The sequence below is a fragment of the Chroicocephalus ridibundus genome, chromosome 9 (assembly GCF_963924245.1).
Source record: "Chroicocephalus ridibundus chromosome 9, bChrRid1.1, whole genome shotgun sequence".
NCBI classification, from domain to species: domain Eukaryota; kingdom Metazoa; phylum Chordata; class Aves; order Charadriiformes; family Laridae; genus Chroicocephalus; species Chroicocephalus ridibundus.
Window position 1 is genome coordinate 28359723 of NC_086292.1, and position 21412 is coordinate 28381134.

Here is a 21412-nt window from a genome sequence, read left to right on the forward strand (position 1 = left end):
GCCTGGGCCAGGGTCCAAACTCTGCCTGGTGGCCCAGCAGGACAGGGTCTGCCCCAGCACTTGTGTCCCTGCACGCCAGCAGCCAGAGAGGGGGAAGAGGGGTCACCGGTGGGATGACAGAGGATGAAGCCAGGGATAAAGCAATACCAATTACAGAGAAGACAGAGAAAAGAGCCCCCGGTGATTACGGCACCCACCGAAGCGTGATGGAGTAAAGTCCAGCTCCTTCAGGGCGGCACCGAGCTCCACGGAGATTAACTAACTGAGATGGGGGGGGACAAGCAGCAGGAACTGGCACAGCGTTTGGAACAGGGCAAAGGCTTTTTGTGCTGATCCGATTTTAACTGGATACGCAACCGAACGGACACATCTGCCCTCTTTTTTGGCTGGCGGCTGCATGCGTTACCTCAGCCAGGGCGGGAGGGAGGGGAGGAACAGGTACTTCTGATCCCAGCGGCCCTGACAAGGGGCTGCGAGGCAGGCTTGGGAAAGGCTGGGAAAAGGAAATCAGGGAATTCCTGCGCTGCTGCGGTGTCGCTGTAAATGCTTGGAAACTGAGGGGACAGTGGGTTAATTGCCGAGTACCGAGGCTTGGCCGTGGGGGATGCGTGGGAGACCTGAGCCCGTAACCCCAATTTCAAGCCTGGGAAGAGCAATGGAATAGCTGCTGGGGGACTTGTGGAGGCTGGACGTGGGAGCACAATTCAGGGCAGCCAGTGGGGTTTTTATGGAAAACAGCTCGTGAAAGGGACCCGAGCTCCACGCTGGCTGCGCAGCGGCGCCGGTGCTACAGGAGACTGCCCAGCTGTAATCCAGGCAGGGCCCTGAGAACACCGATTTCCTCCTCTGCAGCAGCCGCCTTAACGACCAGCCCCAGACGCCAGCAGACACATCCAGAGCAGGAGGCTCAGCGCAGCTCGCACCCTCTTCAGTGGCGTAATTACAGACGAGCCCGTTTTACGACGAACGTGGCGCGGGTGCTGAGCAGCCCCTGGGGCAGGCATACGGATGCTCGACACGCGGGGTCCGTCCAGAGGGTGCTTCACCACAGCTCGGTCGCACGGGGACGGAGCGGGCTGGTCACTCTGTGGCCAAATCCCTCCATTCCTGGGAAGGCGAGAAGGCGGCCCCCTCCCTCCTCACCCTGAGACCGAACAAACGCAGCCCGAGAGGTGGCCGCAACACAAGCGGCCTTGCTTACAAATGGAGACCAGGCTTCCTCTGGATTTTTTAGTCCGTATCTTCTTCGCAAAGAGGTGATATTGTTCCTAATTTGGGAAAAATAACTGGCACCCAGGACCTGCCTGGGAGAGGCTCTATAACCCAAACTCAGGCCACCAGCCCGGCCGGATTTGTGATAGATTTTCTGCCTGTGCCTTCCTCCGACCCTGGCGCGCAGACCTGTCCCCCAGTGCCCGCACACCCGGCTGCCGAGCGGCGGGGAGCTCGCAGAGGAGGAGGCTGGAGCCTGTGGATGTGACAGCTTCGGTCCGGAGCCCGCGAGTCCCCCTCCACTCGGGGCAGGAGCTGCCACCGCAGCGCTCCTCCGCAGCTTGCTCTCTCCAGCTCAGCAGAGCTTCACTTTCCCAATTGTTACCAGCCACCAAAGGGATCTTTCCAGCTTATATATCAAGAAAAAGGCCGTACAAATTGTATTTTAGAAATTGATTTTACTGGCAAAGGTCACCGCACTGGTGCAGGAAATCGGCCCGTCGGCCACCAGCTTCCTGCAAGAGCTCCACATCGGAGCCAGGGGAGGACAGAGGTGACTCAGCAAACACAGGACCTCTGATAGATGGTTACCTCCACGAGGCAGAGCGTGTGTCTGCTCCATGTCCCCTCTCCCGCTGGGATTAACCCCCTGGGGCTGGGCGACAGCAGCCTGCAGCCGCCTCTCCGCAGCCCTGCGCAGATCTGCGCCCTCCAGGAACGGTCCCTTCTCACCCAAAGCAGCCTCAAAGCCCTCAACTTGCACCGGTGGTTTCCCCCGATGCCTCCAGTTGGAGGAAATGGCGATTGTCTGTTTTCCTCTCTCTTTTCCCCCAGTAATTCTTGCATGCGATTTATTTTCCCGGCGCCTACTGACCACTGAACTGACATTTTCATAGCACAATCCGTTACAACCCCGACATTCCAGACGGTAACACTTAACTCGGAACCCGTTGTTTTATAAATAGAGTTAAAATTGTTTTTTCCCCCTGTGCACCATTTTATATTTATGTACATTTGAATTTCATCTTTTTTATTGCCCAGTCTCTTTCCGCAGTTGGCCTTCATCCACACAGCTCTGTGTGTCGGCAGCAAACTTCAGTATTTGCCTGCTTTTGCTGGTCATTTCCGAACATACCGAATGCCGTCCCTGCACAGCTCCCTGGTGTTTTCTGCTACAGAGACTGTTGCCTCCTACCTTTTCTCCCTTTTAGCAAATGCTTTCTGCCCGTAAGGCCTCACCCCCCACTCCAGGGCTGCCTCCTTTCTTTAGGAGCCTGTGCTGAGAGACCTTGCCAAATGCCTTTGGGAGATCCAGGTGGATGATCCTACTAGGCTCACCTTGCCCATATGCCTCCTAACTCCTTCAACAAGCTCCAAGTCCGCTCTTGGAAGCAGCCCCACTGCTTTCCAGTCTGTAGACCCCATTTACAGCCTACAGATCCCCGCATCTCTGCCTCGGCCAGCATTCTGTCCCTTGGTGCCAAGGTCGGCTTGACAGAACGGCTCCTCGCCACGGCAAATGGCTATTTGCCACCATACAACACTGTTAGGGTCGTGTCCCTTCAGAGCCTGCAGGCAGCTCCACCCAGGCCCGGGGACTCGCTGCCCGGGTCCTCTTGGTCGCTGATCTCTTCTGCAGGTTCTCCTGCTGCTGGTGTCCAGGAGCTGACGGCAGCACAGGACGCCCGGGGTGCCCTGCTCCTTCCCACAGAGCAACTCTCGTCCGTGTAGGGCTAACGTGAGCCGTAACAGAGCTGTGAAATGGGTGCTGTGAGCAAATCCTCCAAACATGCCTAAAGACGAAGCAACATTTCAGCAAGCAGAGAAAGGAGACCTTTCCGTAACCCCGCAAAAAAAACATATCTAAAAACTGCACGGCTAAGAGGGCCTCGCTAACGCCGAACCAGTAATGAACAAACCTAACAGACCAACCTGGAAGTGCCATGGCTCATAGCGTTTAAAGTGCGGTCCATTTTGTTTCTTCTCCGTCGAATTATGCTTCGACACCTTGGCACTGCCTAATGCCTGGCCCATGGAGGTGGCCAGGCTGGCCTGGGAGAGACCCCCAGCTGCAGAGGTCCGAAAACACAGTGCAGGAGATCCCAGGCCCCGCAAGCACCCACCTGGTCAGGCAAACGCACGCTCAAAACCGATGGCTCTAATAAAAACCAAATACAAAGAGCAAAGGCCTCAAATCCCCCTATTTGTCTCTTTCACGGACCTCCTGGTGCCAATAAAACTCTGGGCAGCGGTTAAGTTGTTCCAGCCTCTTCTTCTCCCCTTCTCCAAAGCCAGGTCAGATTTAAAGTCCTGCCATACGCCTGAGGGTCTATTTTGATGCGTTTGTCTCCTGTTTACAAAGATTAAATCCCTCTGTTACACTCATTCGTCCACAGGCAACAAATGTTGTTTATAAAAGATAAAATTTGAAATCTCACACATCTTGTTTTCAACTCTTTTTCAATTTTCATTTAAGCCGTAAATGAGTTGTGGTTTTCCCTGAGGTTTCCCATTCACTCCACACCCGCCGGACACAGTACAAATAACTGCTCTGCAAGAAGACTTAGAGAACAAAATCTTGTTTTCTTGCAGGCAAATCCGAGCCTAGCTCAGAAGTGTCCCAAACAGAATTACATGACTGAAATCCGGCATCCCGGTTTGAGCGAACTGAAGTTCAGAGGAATTAAATTGAAGTTCATTTTCTCCGCATTATTTTCACTTCTGTCTCTGTGGAAACTGCAACCCTGCAAGGTTGGTTTCTACAGGAGGAGGAGAGATTGGAAAGGAAAGGTGATATCATCAAGGTGCTTGGCAGACAGAGATCCAGAAGTATTTTTAAATTACCAAAGAGAAGGAGCAAGAAAGTCAAGAGATGAGGAGCTGGGCAGAGAGACCAAGACAGTGAGTATGTCTGCTCCGTCCGGGACCACAGAGGGTGCATTTCTCGTCCATCCCTAATCAGGCTGTTCTTCTCCGTGGAGATACTTGATTTCCCCCAAGGGTTAGGGAGCTCTGCTGGACCAAGCATCCAAAGGACCTGCTAGGATGAACCATGGCTATGAATCGCCCCGGAGCAGGGGCCGGTCTGGCACACGCTGCGCTCGGCCAGCAGGACCCAGCAGGCGGGCAGGCCCCGCTCCACGGGGCAGCAGGACTGCATGTGAAGGAGCTGGTGCTTCTTTATGGAAATCGAGGGGTAAACAGGGACGAGCACTCAAGCAGCAGAAAAGCCGCTACCAGGAAGAGGGGCTCCTCGTGGCTGGGCAGACTGCCAACCCACAGGGAATCCACCTGGTTATGGCTAAGGAGATCCACCAAGGCAGATCCACCAGGAAAGCCACCGTGCCCCTTTCCCACCTGCTGACTCCAGCACGGGTCAGGCCGGTGGAGCTTCCCCTGCTGAGACCTGCTGCTTCCTGAGGGGCGAGCAAGCCGGAGCACCGGGGTGCAGGTGATGAAGGGATGGAAGTATCGCAAGGGAGGGGAGAAGGTAAAGGGGCAGGAAGCTCTTAAATTGGCTCAAAATGCACCATAGGTGCTATTTCTCTGTTCCCAGCAGCCAGCGCTGAGATGGTCAGATCAGTCATCTGCTACGTGTCAACCACCACCAGGAGCTGCTGGCACCGAGGGGAACAGCGAAGGCTCTGCCTTTCTGGCATCGCCAGGCACACCTTGCAGTCTGAGCCTGGCACCAGGACACTCCTCATCTGATTCAGCCACTGAGTCACTGAGGCAGTGCGGGTCTTCAGCCTGGGACACGTAAACAGCAGCTTTGCATTCCCCCTGCTCCAGCACAGGAGCCGTTCCCAAGCGACGCGCTCTGCCGAAGCCACCTCTCCTCTCTGTCTCTTGGCCAAGGAGCTTATCCCACTCTGGGAGCCGCACACCGCGTTTGTGTTCATGCATTTCTCCAGCAGGAACCGGTCTCACAACCACGCACGGACGAGACTTCACCTTGCAGATTCTCCTCGGAAAAAATAAGGTTGACCTGTTCCGATTTTAAGGGCGGGAAAACCACCAGGAGATCACCCGGTCTCATTAAAGAAAGCCCACAACCCATCATCTTGCAAGCCCAAGCCCTAGAAACCCCCGCTAAGCAATAAGCAGCGACAGATCGGGATGAAGCGGCGTAATGCTTATTTAACCAACAGCCGGGCGTTGAAGCATCGTTAACATACAAAGACAGCCTCTGTCTCAAGGAGCTTCAACTTTTCAGCGCATTACTCCTCACAGCTCACCTCCCACCCATCCTGCTCCTGCTGACGCATTTAGCTTCGCCGTGAAAAACGAGAGTCACCCAACAAAATTCCAGCCGTGGTCAGCAGCAGCCCGGCACCACTTTGCTCTGTGAAACAGCTCCTGCCCATGAAGGAATCTGTGCCCTGAACTGCGGATGTGACTGAACAGTAATTAAGCGATGAAATTGCTTACCAGAAAACCTGCTCTGTTTGGCTGTAACCACAACAGAGACAGAAGCAATCTTAGCCCTGGCAGATTTTATTTTTTTTTTCCTTTATAAACCAGACCTTTCAACACCCACATGCTTTACAAACAAATCCCATTCCTGTTGTGACACAAAGATCTCCGTCTTTCCTAAGCCGTGAGTCTCAAAGGCTTTGCTGGAGCCGGCCAGACAGCTTCGCCTTTGACAAAAAGAAGAGAACTGAGGGGAAAAAACAAAAAAAACCACATCAAATTCAAACGGCGAAACCCCCAGCTCTGCAGGAGCATGGCAGCGCTCGCCAAACATTTCAGCACTAGCGCCCAGCCGCACCAGAGATCCTGCACGCTCTGTAGCTTTTTCACTCAGCAAAGCAGAGCGAGTCTGGCGGGGACGGAGCCAGCAACAACTCCCTGTCATCCTGCACCCGTGTCCTCAGCTCCCAGCCCACGCCAGCCCGTCCCCGTCCCCCTCTTCCCGCTGCGGCAGGAAAGGCGTTGTGGGGATGTGGGAGGCGGCACGGGGGGCCGGTGGGCGTTTGAGCTGTGAGTGGATTAACTGCATATTTAGCCTCACTCTAATTAGAGCCAACACCTTGTTTCGCGGCTGCAGGTAACACCGAGCCACGTTCTCAGCTACACGGAGCTGAAAATAGGCAGAACACGGGCCACCGAGAGAGATTCCCAAATCTCACACTGCGGCCCCCGATTTGGGGCAATTGTTTCTGTTCTGAAAGCATCCGCAAAGCCAGAGGAGAGCAACCCGCTGTGGCCGTGCTGCCGCAGGCTTCATCCCACCCTCTACCCCGGCCACCCTGCAGCTTTTCAGCGCTTCCTGCTCCGTTACTTGGCATGCCGTCACGCGAGAGCAAGGCTGGGAAAGGCACAACCTTCCTGCAAGGCCCCGAGCGCGGGTTTGCACCCAGGTTGGCGAGGAGCGTGTGTGCCCAGCGGCACCGGCTGCTGACACCTGCTGCCAGCCACCGGCGGGGACACGCTGCCTCGCAGGAGCCCTGCCTTGTGATTTCCCAGCATCTCAAAAGGACCATTTCTTTTCCTTCAGAACTGGGGTTTCAGCAGGTGCTCTTGACAAGCTAATTCTTGCATCCTCTACAATCCTAAATCCTTTGTGTTTTAGCCTTTCTGTTAATTTGACTCAGCGACAGTAACACAACGGCTTCCGCGCGCTTGGATTTTTGCAAAAGGTGCGAATGCGAGAGGGTGGGGAGAACAGCAACAGCAGCACTTTGGGCGAGATTTCACGGCGAGGTGTTGATTAGCAGATTTTGGAAGAGCTCAGCTCACTCCTTTATGTGAGCCCAAGTTAAAAACCAATTTAAGCACAAAACCAGTTTAAGCTAAAGGCAGAGCAGGGAGCAGAGACTCGGCCTCCGTGCTCCCCGCAAAGGCAGAATCGCCGCTCCACGTCCCCAGGAAGGTGCTCCAGGCTGATGGCAGCTCTCAAAGAGAGAGTTTGTTTTCCCTCGCTGCCGCCCAGGTTTGGCTTTTGACAAAACATCCCCTTTGTGACTCAAATGCTTTGGAGAAACTCTGTATCCAAATTCTCTCCTCAAGGGCTTACAGCACTGGGAGTGGGAGATACAGATTTTATTGCTATTTTTTTCACTAATTACGATTACTCCAAGGGCAACAGGTACAAGGCTCAGCACTGGGGGCTGGCCCTGTTCGTAACCTCTTTGCAGTGTCCCAAACAGATGATTTTTTTGCTTCATCCTACCCAGGGAACAAACCACCCAGTTAAACCAATGGGCTCTACTCGTGCTGGGGTACCACAGGCCAGCCCAGCTGCTGAGCAGGGAACAAAACTGTCCCCGGGACACAACTGGTGGCACAGTTCACCTCCAGAGACGGGACAGGCCCGACAAGCCTAATAAGGCACAGACGCAAGAGACCGATAACAGACCACGCACACCCCGTTGGGTTTTGTCCTTGCCCTTCCCGACGCAGGATGTGTGTGTGGCAGCAGCGCTCAGCTTTAACCATCCCTGCTGCCATGCAAGCTCGGAGCAGGCATGAAGAGGGAACACAGGAGGCGGTGAAACGCAGCTGCAGTAACAGCCCGAAGCTTTGAACCGCCTGTAGATTTTGCGAGACCGAGAGGAGAGGTGTTAACCGGGGGAAAGCAGAGCGCGGGAGGAGACAGGCTCCCACGGGCAGGGGGAAGCTGTCCCAGCAAGACAACCGGTAGCAAACTGCAGGAGAGGGGTCAGGCAGCCTCGGCCAGAGGTAGCCACGGCAGCGTGCTCCCGCTGCCCGCTCTTGTGAAGATCCGCCCTAGCGAAGGGGAGGTAAAACGGTTTCGTGAGTCAGTACAGACACCACGGAGGCGATTTATAATCATCACTCACTCAGTGCAGGTGGCACAAATTTATATAGATGCCAATAGCTGCAGAGCCTCTGCCCTGTTCCTCTTCCTTGGGCTCTCCTGTGACACACCTCCACAAGCGGGATCACTATCCTGAATGAGAAGCCTAGAAAAAAGGCTATTGCACATGGTGACAAGTGGTTTCTTCTTTCAGACCTCAGGGCAGTGGGGGCTCAGCCTTTCCGTAGCTTTCAGGTGAGCTGTAAGATGTGACCAGCTGCAGGGATCATTAGAAACCTATAATACATTTCCAAAACTAAATTTTACTATTGCATCCTAACAACTCATCCCTGCCAAACAGCTATGGCTATTTCCCTTCTCAATTCTTCTGTTACCTAGTCCTGCACTGACAGCTTATGCACGAAGTAATCCTCTGCCCAGAACACCCTGCAGTCTTTAAGATTATTTCAGCACGATTTACAGAAACGGTGAATGGATCTACAGCTCAGGACTGCTTACTCTCCAAAAGGAAACGAGAAGGGCAGCTGCAGTCGTTCTGTAAGAGAAGACCAGTTCACTTGCTGGGCTCTAGGAGTCAGTCTGCAACGGCAAAGCCCAGGGACACCCCAGGGCAATGAGGCTGCACTCAGCCAGGCAGTAACGAAGAACGTGGCAGGGCTCATACCGGGCGAGATGCAAAATCTTTATTCCAGTTCCGAATTGGAAAAAACATCACCTCCACAGCTCACCGTTTGACAGTTCAGTCAGCACAGGGAGAGGTCACGCTTGCCCAGCGGAGGCACAGACTTAGAGGAAACAGTCCTTTAGGCACTTCGAGAGGAAGCTCAGCTTCAAAGTAGAAACACTGAACAGTTTGGCTTAAATTTTTAATATAAAAACTCACTAAAAATGCTAAAATGTGACAAACCATTGGAAATACCGTGACAAACATTCACCCTTACGCAGTAAAAAACAAAACAAACCCAAACTGGCAAGAAGCTTTGAAATGCATGTTTTCTTCTTCCTCCTGGCACATTGGACCATCATCTACTTAAAACGTTCATCTAAAAAAATCCATGGCACCTTCACCTCATACTTCAGTGCAAGAGGCTACTCTCGATGGACCAGCACAAATAAACCCAGTAAAAAGAGGACTGCATACTGGAAGAAAAAGAAGAGAGGACACAGGAGTGCACATTCACATCTAAAGATGCAGTAACAGCAGCGAACGTACAGGGCAAACGGTTCCGCCTGCACGTATAAAGTTCTCATGAAGTCATTTTAGCTGGGGTGGGAGAAGCAGGCAGAAAATGAAAGAGCTCTTACCTTAAATTTTGGATAATCATTCATTAAGATAGTCACTATTCCAATATAGGGCACAAATCTAGAAGAATAAAGGTTTTATTAAAACAAACAGTACCGAGGGGTGCGCACGGGAGGAGCCCTGCCCTGGTACTTGTACAAAGGAGGAGCCACTCAAGCATGCTCAGGGCGACGGTCAACAGGGAAGCCGTGGCAGTGGGGGCTGAGTAAAAGCAGGCCAGAAGGTGTTTTAGCCTCTGCCTTCTTCAGATCTTGCTTGCCTGCAAAGACTGTGCCTCGCCGAATCATTTCGATGGCAATTCCGCTCACGCCTGAGTGTGCACTGCCTTTGCCTCGGTGTCCATCCAGCAGCAAAACCTCAGGATGCAGCTCACGGCTGGATCCCTTCGCTTAAGCCAAGCTAAGAGCTGAGCGACCTTTGTTTTTTAACTCTCCACAGTACCTTTTTCAAACGTTTTCAGGCAGGTCACAAACACCCGGCAGGGAGAGTTCAGGAGGAGAAGGGGGATTAACAGATGGCACTGGGGGAGGGCAGTGTAAAAAGCCACATCTTTTTCAACTTCACTTACCCTCTCGCTCGTCCCACTACGTCCTTTTTCTCCAACCAGTGCTGGCCTCGTTTGTACAGCCCTCTGTCATCAACGGCGTTATTGTCTCCCTTTGTCAAAAATTTGATGTCACCGTTTTGCCTAGCAAAGACAAGACAGCCAGGTAAGTCAGAGAAAAAGAACTTCATAAAAGCTGTTCTAGAGCAAGCGCGTAGAGACTAACACAAAGGTATGAGAAGCAATCGGGTCCTAAACATTCGAACAGGCTGAAAAAGGGAAACTACGTCAAATGCGGTGGAAAGCAGACAGCTTGAAAAAAAAAAACAACAAAAAAACAACAAAAAAAAAATCCAGCCAATGAAAGAATGAATTCTGGCCCCAGCCAAGCTTTCTGGCAGAGTTTAAGAACAGAACCAGTAGAATGAGCTACTTCTAGCGAGAGTGCAGCTATCGCCTCTTTGCTTTTGACCTCTTTCATGTTGATGCTTGTCTTGCTTCATATACAAATGTGGGGTTCTGGGTACTACCACCCAAAATGGGACTTTGGGGTTAAAGCATACGGTTCTACTCAGTAGTGGTCAGAAGCAAGCTGAAACTTAGAAATTATTAGGAAAGGGGGACAGAACAAAACAAACAATACCATTATGATACTGCATGAACTCACGATGTGCCTACATCTTGAATGCTCTGTGCAGTTCTGAACCCCCTACATCCTTTTTTGAAATGGAGAGAAGAACTGGCAAAGGTTCAGAAATGGATAACAAGGTCTGGCACCACTTCCATACAAGAAACAACAGACCAGGACTCTTCAGCCTGGAAAAGACAGAACTGATGGGAGATATGACGGTAGTCCAACACAAATGACACAGACAGCAACAATCAGTTTTTCACTGCCACTTCCGATACAAGACCCAGAGGGCATCAAACGAAATTCAGAGGTTTCAGGTTAAAAACAGGTTAAAACAAGCCAGAGAAGGTGCTATGCTTAACTCACACACTGCAAACCAAATCGTGTCTCTCTGGAAGGATATTTCAGATGCCAAAATATTGTATCAGTTCAAAAAGCGACTGGGTTCTCCATGTGAAAAAGAAAAGGGGGCTATTAATACTATGAACGGTCGCTTTGTGCCTGAAATCCTAATTTTGCAGAAATTATCGCTACATGCTCTCTCTAGTCTTTAATTTGCCCTGGGGCTGGTCATAAACACGATCCTGGAGCATCTGAATCTTTGCTTTGACCTGGAAACAGCTGCTGCTCTGCCCTAGCTTTACGCGTACCATGTTACGCGCCCTTCCCCAGTCATTTCCATTCAGCTCGCTGGACAGCCAGCAATGCCTGCTTAGCAGCAGCGCTTTGTGCCACTACTCGGGATTGGCCAGTCACTCTCCCTGTGGCATCTCAAGGCAGATGCTGAGCAGGAGCGTTCTTGTAGCTTGATTCTGTCGGCTTGCTCACAGAAATGACAGATCAAACACAACTCGGTAAAGCATGCCGAAGATCCTCAGAGCTCATGCTGTTTTCATCATGCCTGAATGCCAACGTGTGTTACTTGGCTTGCAAGGAAAAAAAAAAAACCGGAGAAAAAAAAGAACGGATCTTTCTTCAAAGCACATTTGGCTCACAGTGCCGGAACGGCAGACATTCTAAGAGCTTACAGATTGTCTGGAAAAAGATGAAGATACCCAAAGGTGTAGATAATGTAGTTTCATCTCTGAAGACCAACGGTGCGGGAGCGCACCACCTTATTGAGCAGATTCAGTGCTCTGTCATGAGCCAGCAGGAGAAGCCCGCAGCACAGTTGCTCTGCTGTCGCAGGTGAATGCAATCTGGTCTGGCTGTCCTGCACCAAAACCACTAAGTAAATTCTGACCACAAACTCTGTGTTTAGTGATAAAGAATGAACTCAATTCCACTCTGAAGAAAGAAGCAAAGGCTAGGAAGTAAAAAAACATTCTCCTGCTGAAACAATACCAATGTGAACCAGAGCCTGAGTTGCCACAGAAGCACAGAGAACAGGGTTTCTTTTTTCCTTCACTTTGAGACTCCTGTCAGCTTTCACAGAGACTTTTCATAGTTTTCACTCAGTCCATAACTACAGGAAGAAATGGGAAACTCTGGCCGTTCAGAGGACACTCTTGAATTCCAAACTGGCACCAGAAAAATATTCTTCAACTAGTGAGAGAAGCAACTGATACCTCAGAGTCCTGCCTTCAGCGCCCAGCTTCAGGTCACAGTATGTATTTTTCAGTTTTATCTTTCCTAACATAAAGATCAAGTTTGTGTCTGGTTGTTTTATTGAAATGAAACCTAAAATACTGGAGAATGGCTTTACTTCACAGAATCTAGGATTGGCACTATGGTTCTGTTACAGTGAAAAAAAAAAAAGTGCTGAGATAGAGCCAGGCTAAAAAAAGAAGGGTGGGGAATATATGGAGATGAACTGCTGCACAGAAGGCACATTTCTGCTTCTCCTGCCCGTAGACTGGCTCAGAGCGAAGCCCTGATCTTTCTTGCCTAATCAGCCCAAGCAGCAGCACCGGAGCCCAGCTGAGCCTTTAGCATGCAACACGAGAGAAAGTAACTAGCATTTCACTTAAAAGAGTTCCCAAGACATCACAAAAAGCGCACGTGCGATGTTAGACAGCAAATTCACCAAAGATACTGACCTAATTTTTAAACTAGTGGTATCAAAGAACACTACTTTGAAAATGGACATTGTCAAATGTTTTTGATATGGAACAAATCGGAACAGCAAACAATCTGCTCTGTCTACTGGGAGAGGTGCCACTCTCTCATAGCCAGGATTTCAGCTGGACTACTTATGTGCACAAAGCTGGTCGACCTTCATGATGGGCCAGACAAATGGTCTGGATGTCCCAACACCTGTGGCTGCTACAAATGCCTGGGGGAAGGGACCACCTCTACCCCATCGACCTCACTTGACCAGAGCAATCCTCAAGTGCCACCTTTCCATATGACTCAAGTGAGTGACTTAACCTTGGAACCGGTCTCTGAGCCCTGGTTGAGCTCCAGTTCATTCATATTGCAGCAGGCATTTACTCAGCAGAAACAGATGCTGGGACCCCATCCAAACCTTGTCCTCTCAGAGCTGGCTTGGAGAACCAGGGATTCAGTTCAAGATTTAGTTTCACTCAAATGCCTCACAAGGATGACTCGTATCCCCGCTGACTGTCCTGGAGCAGCCACATTTCCACCTTCCCCAACTAGCAAAATTGGAAAGCTCACGGCTGCAGAGGAAGCCTTGCTTGGAAAACTAAACCCTGATCAGCAATCAGATCGGAGTGACCAGGCTTTATTCCTTCAGACATGCAGCCTGCTAAACGTTTCCAGAATGAACAGTACATGGAGAGTGCAGTGCATACAGAGACTCCGTGTGTAACACCGCAACACTTCCTACAGAGAAGAAAAGTCCTGCCTCTGCACGAGAGCAGGAACCAGGAGCACAAAGACGAGCTTTAAAATAATGCACGCTACATACAAAAAACCCTTCTTCCATAATTGTGCCTCTACAAACGAGAGTCACTTCACACAGGCAAATACAGCCACACCTACAGGAGACGACGCAGCACCATTACGTAGCAGCTTGGGATGGAAATGACAGCACAGGAGACATTAAGTGACATGGGGCGTCCAGGACAACAGCAGACTCCCCAGCTTGTGAAATCTGCTGGATGACCTTTACCAGTAAACCAAAAAGGGCAGATTTCATCTGTCTGAAAGGGCCTTTGTTACCTCTTCCTACAGCACCTGGATATCTGTTGCTGGTGTCCCACCCACTCATTTACCCAGGGAGATGAGAAAAAATTTAGCTAAACAGCTGCAGTACAATCCCCCAAATTCTCGACATACTTCTCATGAATTTTCAGGACGCGATGGACTATAGGAATCTCCCTTCCTTCTATCCTAAAGACCACGATTTCTCCCACTCTGATTGGATCTTCAATTCGGTTCGTGAGGAACAGGAGATCTCCTCTGTGAAAGGCAGGCTCCATGCTTCCACTGAAAAAGAGAAGAGGGGCAATTGAACAATATTTAAACACTCGGAAGCAGGTTTCAGAGTTTATAGTCCTTTAAGAAAAATCTGACAATAACCTCAAGGAAAAGCTCCTAAAAAATCCACGTGGACTTGGAGACCGGGCATGTCTAACCTCTACTGCATTCCATCACCACACGACCGGCACTTCAGATTTGTTGGGAAAAGCACAGTGCCAGCAGCGGGTGTTAAAAGCACACCAGACAGGGAAAGCCGCCTGCTTTCTTAACAACAACAAGGCTCACGACAAGCAGTATCTTCTCGACTTCTGAGCTCTCCATTGGAAGGGCTACACTGGGAGCATGGCAGTGGTGAGAAGCTTTATGTCATTTGTTTTTATTTTTCACAGGTAGATAGATCATCCTCACGAACAAAGCACCGAAAGCATACAGGCTCTTGCATTCCCATCTGGAACAGACAGACGGGCGTGCTAAAAATTTGTTATTGTGATTCATCACTTTGCTTAACGATCTCATTTCAGGCACCGCTACTCAAGTTATTTTTCTCCTCTCTTGTAAATGGCAATTGTTACAAAATACTTAACCTTCTTAATTCCGGATAAATAATGCAGTGCAAAACAAAATGATGAACTTTAAGTACCGCATATATTTGTGTTTTATCTCGAGACAGTGCAGAAGCTGCTATTCAGAATAGAAGATCACATCGCTGAAGAAGGGATGTGACCTAATGGCCCCTGTCTTACTCACTGGGAGGAACAGCGTGAAACATCTCCCCTGGACTTCACAGATCTGTCAGGAGGGAATGGCAATGCCACTCGGTTTTATTTTGTGGGAGTTCTGTTAAATGGCATGCGGTAATGAACGCTGATGCAGAAACACACAGAAAGGCCACCGTGGCCACAGAACAGCCTCATGCAATATCTAGGCGGCATCTGACAGTGCCAGCATATGATGGCTGCCCAAGAACTCTGGCCACAGGAATTTGTCCCAGGCACCAGGAAGTGGGAGTAATGCTGGTGACAACCACTGCACAGCACTTCCACAAGAGCAAGAGGCAACACCTAAATCCTATCCAGCTACAGAGTGACATCCCTTACTTTCAGCCATGCGTATAAAAGGGTACGGCTGCATCTCTCCTTTTTCTGGCCATGTCACAGGTCACTAGAAGGCCCGGAAAAAAACAAGCAGCTGTGACAAAAGAGTTAGCGGATACTTTTAAGGATGCAACGTACACATAATAATGCTCACTGGGCCCTTCAGTAAGCCACTTCCCATTTAAAAAAAATCCAGGAACTCCTTTGTGCTATACGAGTTCATTTGCCGGCATCTCAAAGACTTCCACTTCCTTTTTGCTAACTGACACTCGCCACAGACTTCACTGTTCTCGTAGCAGCAATGAGACACGCGGACAGGCAGGGCAGGAGGTGCCAGCGCACCGCCATGTTCCGCTGCCACAGCTTCCACTACAGGAAGTGCCATTAGCCTGGCTGAGAAGAGGAGCTCTGCCACAGACATTGCTTCTACACTGGGACGATGTGCGTGAGCAACGGGTCCATCACCCCCTTCTTCAAGGCCTTCCCTTTTCAAGTCTTTCACCCGCACCCCTGAGTGTCTCCAGGGGGTTTGGTATGATCCAGAAGCACCTGGGTTGCGCTCTCGCCATGTTTCTTTGAAGCCCTTCCTCAGGACCTCTCCAACGCACAGGCTGAGACAGGCCGAAGAGCGAGACGCCGTTTTTCGTGGGCCTGCCAGCCCCACTTACCTCCTTCCTCTTCCCCCATTGTTCCTCCACGCTACAGGACAGCAGCAGTTCTACGGGAGCCTCTCGGCGCCCGGGGACGCGGCGGGAGCCTCCCGCTGCCCCGTCCCCCTGGCAAACCTCCGCCGGCGGCCGCAGCCCCGCCGTGGCGGGCCCGACCGGTTCCCCGGGCCCGGCGGGGTTCTCCCCCCTCACCTTCCCCCCCGCGGCGGAATTTACCTCAGCACTACCACGATGGGGCTCTCGCTGCCCGTCACCACCATCAGCCCCTTCCAGATCATGAGGGCGGAGGAGACGATCATGCCGAAGTTCAGCACCTGGTAGTACAGCTGGGGGGGGGGGAGGAATCGGTCAGGCCACGCCGCCCGGGGCCGCGCAGGGCAGACCCCGCCCGACCGACCCTCCCCGCCTGCCTCGACCCCCCTCCACTGCCCCGCCCCGGCTCGGCACCTGCCGCTTGTTCATGCGCCGCACATCGTCCAGAAAATCCAGCGACAGCATCGCCGGCACCGACGGCGGCGGCACCACCGCCCGCCCGGCCCCGCTTCCGGCCCCGCTTCCGCCCGCCGCCCCGCCGCTTCCGGCCACGCCCCTTGCGGGGGGGGGGCGCGGCCATGGTGGCCGGAGGAAGGAACGACGCCCAGGCAGGCCCCCGTGGATGCGTTTATTTGCGATACTTTGAAGTAAACATCATAGCAAGGCACGAACGCCGCTGCGGGTTAAATAGAGGGGTGGTGGCTCGGGAGCGCCCCCCGCTATCCTTCACTCCAGGCAGGCCCCCGGGCCAACGCACGCCCCGCCAGAAATAGAGTCCAAACGGGTCGTATCAAAACACGTCGAGACGAGAAGGTGAGCGATCCGAATGCAATAAGATAAATAGTTCTTAAATTATTTAAACATCGTCATAGTAAACAATAACGAGCAGGGTTCTGGCTCAACATAATAATAATAATAATAATAATAAAAAAAAATAATGGTATAGAAGATAATTATATTACACGAAGCGCATGTGTGACGGGGGAACGAGTGAGGGAAGAGGGAGTCAATATGACTGCATGGAAAGAAGCATCTCCCCAGGTGAGGCCGAGCGGCTGTGGGAGGAGAGCGAGGGACGCCGGCCCAGACGCACCAAGGAACGCCACTGCCTCCGCACACCCGCCTCTGCCGCAGCGCCTCAGCACCAGCCCCTCGGGAGCACTGGGACGGTTTCCCCATCTGGGGATGGTGCCAACACAGCTCTGCCCGAGCTCCCTGCCAAGATGAGCCACCAAGCACCAGGCCCGGCTGCACCCACCCTGGGACGGCTTCCAGCAGCGCAGCTCCACGGACAGGCAGCCACCAGGTCCCTGAGGGGCAGCAGGCCCTCCTTAACGCAACGCATGGCCTTGAGCTGCGCTCACCCGAGACGGCAGGGGCTACAGAACTCTCTTTCGGGATGATTCAGGTCCAAGAAATTTCGTTAAATTGCCTTTTGGAAAACAAGGTTGTTATTCGGGCAGTTAAAGAAAACTCAGCACAACTTACAGCTTGAACCTGTCCCGTGTAACACAGAAGATCCCAGATCGGCCAGCACGGTCCTGACAAGCGTGTTTTGCTGAGACGGCGTTATGAGTTAAAATGAGTAAAACAAAGGCAGGATGGGAAGAGAAAAAAGAAGCCATAAATAGAAGGAGAAAGAAAGCGAGATAGGGAAGGCAAGCCTGGGGCTCCGGGCAGAGACTGAGGCAGTGCACACTTGAAGGAAGAGAGCTCATCTTATGGAAACTGCAGCTGCAGAAAGTGCTCCTTGATCCTCAGGAGTTGGACAAGCTTCAGCGAGGATTCTCGCCCTGCTTTCCCTTTTCACCTCTCTGGGCTGGCAGAGAGTTAGTGCTCAGGATGCAATGTCAGGGTTTTTTTCTTTTTTTAAATTTCCCTTACAAATAGAAGTTAACGGAAAGCAATGTCCATCCCAAGAAATCAACAGAATATTTCAAAGATTCACCCCATCCCCACCCCGTATTTTGAGTAAAAACCTCCCAACAAAAACACCCTGACCAACCAAAAGGGGTTTTTTGTTTTTAAGTCTTAAGAGACTTTGAGTGATTGTTCTGCGAGGTGCTATTAGGACCCTCCACGCCACACGTCTGACTGTGTTCACAAAGAGCTGAGTCACTTTTGCACTCTTTGCATTTCAGGTTTTCTTCTTCTGCTGTAGTGTTCATCTCGCCATTATACCCCTCATGTCCGTTCTCACTCATCTCCCTTTGTAACTTCTGCCTTTCATCTTCTTCCTCCTCCTCCTCTTCCTCCTCCTCTTCCTCCTCCTCCTCATCATCATCTTTTACTTTATGAACAATGAAGAGGTGTCTGTTGAGAGAGATGTGAGAGGTGTAGCACAAGCCGCAGAACAAGCACTGGTAGGTGGAGCTGTCTGTCTTGTGCCGAGGTATGTGTTCCTGAAACTCAGTACTGATGTCTGTCGCGAATCCGCATTTAGCGCATTTCCAGTGCGCTTTCAGTTTTTTGGCTGGCGGCGCGTCTGAACCCGCAGCGGTCTCTGCCTGACCCAGCTCATCCGTTGCCATCCTCTTTGGAGATCTTGCCTTAAAAAAAGAAACAAGATTAAAAAGTTACTTTATTGTTCGAGACCATGGAAGAGTTAAGTGCTAAATTCCACACGCGTATCTGAAGGCACCTGAGGGTGAATACACATTGGTATTTGATACAAACTAAAGGAAGCCATGCCTAGGGACTCCTCTTGCATTGCCTCTCCTACCAGGACCCAGACACCTCGCCCCAACATGCAGGATCTCAACCGCCATCCTGCGGCGTGAGATGGGAGACCTGGGAGGGGTTGGCTGGGCAGAAACGTGATGGGGAAAGAGAATGTGAACTTGGTGTGGGAGGGAGGAGCCTCCAGAGCAGGTACAGCTCAGGGACACGGGGACGGTCATTATCCCAGGCAACGCTTCTTGGATTTAACTCTGAACGTTTTGACCTCCACTCAGGCTTTTTCTTCATGGCATCTCTCTTTAACTCATCCCTTCTGTCTTATAATCCTGCAGCGTGCTTCTCCTGTGGGGATGGCTCGCTTGCCTATGTCCCTTCACGTGATTTTGTTATCTCCTTATCCAGCAGCATTGAGTGGTCTTTGTTTAGCATACAGCTTATAGGCTTGTATTTGCAGACCCAGCTGGAGCCATGTGAAGCCACATCTGCCCCCATTTAGCCGGGTGCCCCGGTATGTCGGCTCTGCGTGCGGGAAGCAGCCACCAGCTCAGGGAAGGGAATTCTTGAGTTACCCCAGGTTTCCTTACCACGTAAATACATAGGGGGAGTCAGTCTTGGCTGCGATCCCTCAATGCTAGGGTATGGACGAACGATAAATTGCAGTGATACCAAAAACGTATGTCTATTTTTAAAGTAAACGGAGCAAAGAAACCCAATCAGCCAAGCCTCCATTCCAAACCAACCCGAAATAAAGTTAGTTGAACGGTTGCATTTGCTGAAAAACATTACACAATCCTACTTAGGCGGAATGCAGTTCTTATAGGTAATGGATCTAATAAGTATTTTAAAACAGAAAAAAAATCTTTTGTAACTAGAAGAAAAAACAAGGGAGGGAGAGGAAAAATGTACCAGGCTCATGAACAGAGTGGCAGGGGAAAACAAGGGTAATAACAAACCTAAATTAGACCTGGTTACAAAGTAGAGTGAAAAAAGGCGAGGAAAACACAGGGCCACACGTTCAAAAATATCTTGAAAAATGCAAGACACGTTGCCCTGGTGCTGCTGCAGCTTGGCTGCACTTTCGGTTCTGATCCCGACACCGCCAGAGAGGAGCAAACTGGCTGAAGCTGAGAGGAGGGGAAGGAAATCTGCCGTGTGGACGAGAGGGCTTGACATAACACCCCAAGTGAACGGCTACTCGCCAGGTACATTTATTTTTCAATGAAAATATGTCAGTTACTTCTGCTGTGTCTCTCTCTGGAGCTTTTGCTTTGGCCATCTGGGATAAGTCTGGGTTTTTGATGCCATGCATGAGGCTGATGTGATTCTCCAGCATGAACGGCTGAGGAAATGTCTGATTTTCATCTGTGCAGTACCTTAGAAATACAAAAAGGAAGAAAATTTATTAGAGGAAATGCCCAGCTGCTCGTTTCCATCCAAACAGCTCTTCGTTATGTGCCAAACCAATGGGTACCATTGGAGACACGCTGGTGAGTAATGCACTATTAGATTACCAAAATATGCAGCAAATCATCACTTTAATAATAGAGCATTACCCCCGAGAGAAATCTAGAATAGTTTAGTTTACCACAGTAAGCATGAATGAGAATGAAAGTAGGGCACGTCTTATTTACAGTACTAAATAAATACAGGGACTGGCGGAGATTAGGCCCACTGTGATAGATGCTACACAAGCACAAGATAAATAATCAAGATGGAAAATGCATGGGGGAAAAACGACTCTCAGATGAGACACCTACACACAGAGGGCCCTGCTCATGACTCGCTAACACCGAGGAGGCCTGCAGCAGAATGGGGTTCTGCACCTAGCGCTCCCAAGCACCCAGCATCCCACCCACAAGACCACGTGTATCACAGAATCATAGAATTGTCGAGGTTGGAAGGGTCCTTTAAGATCATAGAGTCCAACCATCAACCCAACACTGCCAAAGCCACCACTAACCCATGTCAGTCAGCACCACGTCTGCCCGGCTTTTAAATGTCTCCAGGGATGGTGATTCCACCGCTTCCCTGGGCAGCCTGTTCCAAAGTTTGATAACCCTTTTGGTGAAGAAATTTCCCCTAATACCCATCCTAAACCTCCCCTGGTGCAACTTGAGGCTGTTTCCCCTTGTCCTACCAAGACAAGATCATAACAGACTTTAAAATTCTTACAAAAATGCTGAACTTCCAACTTTGATAACAATAACCTAGGCAGAAGCACTCACAAACGCATCATTCATGCACAACTATTCATATTAAATCTTTGTAGGATAGAAGAGCTACCAGAGACCATGGCTGACGTTTCAAAAGAAGATGTGAAGGGGGTGTGCTATCTGTTAGCCTTCACTCCCGGATGACCGAGGTCTACTGGAAGTAAGTGCCAGGACTTGCAGACACACAAACCACCCCCCTGCAGCACGGTGAAGTACACAGAGGTCTCTTAGCAATTGGGGAAACCCACGATTAACTTTGTGCTCTGCTGCTGCCAGCCAGTGTGACACAGGGAAGGTCCATTGGCTACACGTCGACCATGGTAATGAGGCAAGTAACAGCCCCGCTTCTCTGAAATGCACAAATTGCAGTCAAAATGTAGGGATGAAAAGCAACAAAGAGGAGATGAAGTGTCCCTGGGCAACAAAGCCATCTTTTAAAATGAGAGAAGAAGATTCCTACTGATCTTCCAGTAACTAGATGGAAATTAAACAACAGTCAGTAATGATGTGAAAATGCAGATGTGCTCATTGAGTACTTCTGGTTTTTAACAGGAACTGCTTAGATGATAAATCAATATTTAATAAGGATGGATTTTTTTCTCCCTCATGGAGGAAAGATGAGAGGTTATTAAGTGGTATTTATCAAAAATAAACATGTTGAAAATCAAGCGTTCCAGACAGTTTGTACTTAAGACTTGGAAAATAAGAGCAAGTTCCCATAACAATAACCAAGCGAATTATGAAAGAAAATACACAAAACATCAAAATATTTTGCAATTTGTCCTGATTTAGATTTTTTTTTCACATGAGGAGAGAAAGATGCTTTTCTAACCTGAATTACTCTAGTGGCAGGAGAGTATT

At 50.5% G+C, this 21412-nt stretch overlaps 2 protein-coding genes across 5 annotated transcripts in view; both read right to left on the reverse strand.

Annotated features, from left to right (window-relative positions):
- Nucleotides 1–1706: 1706 nt before the first annotated feature.
- Nucleotides 1707–16207, reverse strand: SEC11A (SEC11 homolog A, signal peptidase complex subunit). Its single transcript, XM_063347099.1, has 6 exons — nt 16074–16207; nt 15843–15952; nt 13721–13870; nt 9871–9990; nt 9305–9362; nt 1707–9139 (listed from the first exon to the last, which is right to left on the reverse strand). Exons 1-6 carry the CDS (start codon nt 16122–16124, stop codon nt 9089–9091), a joined length of 540 nt encoding a protein of 179 aa, XP_063203169.1. The 5' UTR covers nt 16125–16207; the 3' UTR covers nt 1707–9088.
- Nucleotides 16208–16237: 30 nt separating this feature from the next.
- The window catches only part of ZNF592 (zinc finger protein 592), a 39616-nt gene continuing 34441 nt past the window's right edge, over nt 16238–21412 (reverse strand). For 2 of the 4 annotated variants that reach the window (XM_063347096.1, XM_063347097.1), the window contains 2 exons: nt 19576–19711; nt 16238–18208 (listed from right to left, as the gene is read on the reverse strand). In XM_063347096.1, coding sequence (XP_063203166.1) covers nt 17684–18208; nt 19576–19711 — 661 coding nt within the window. In that variant the 3' untranslated portion in view covers nt 16238–17683. Of the gene's footprint in view, nt 18209–19291; nt 19712–21412 lie in introns of those variants that run through there. The other 2 variants (XR_010072607.1, XM_063347098.1) reach the window with 2 other exon arrangements.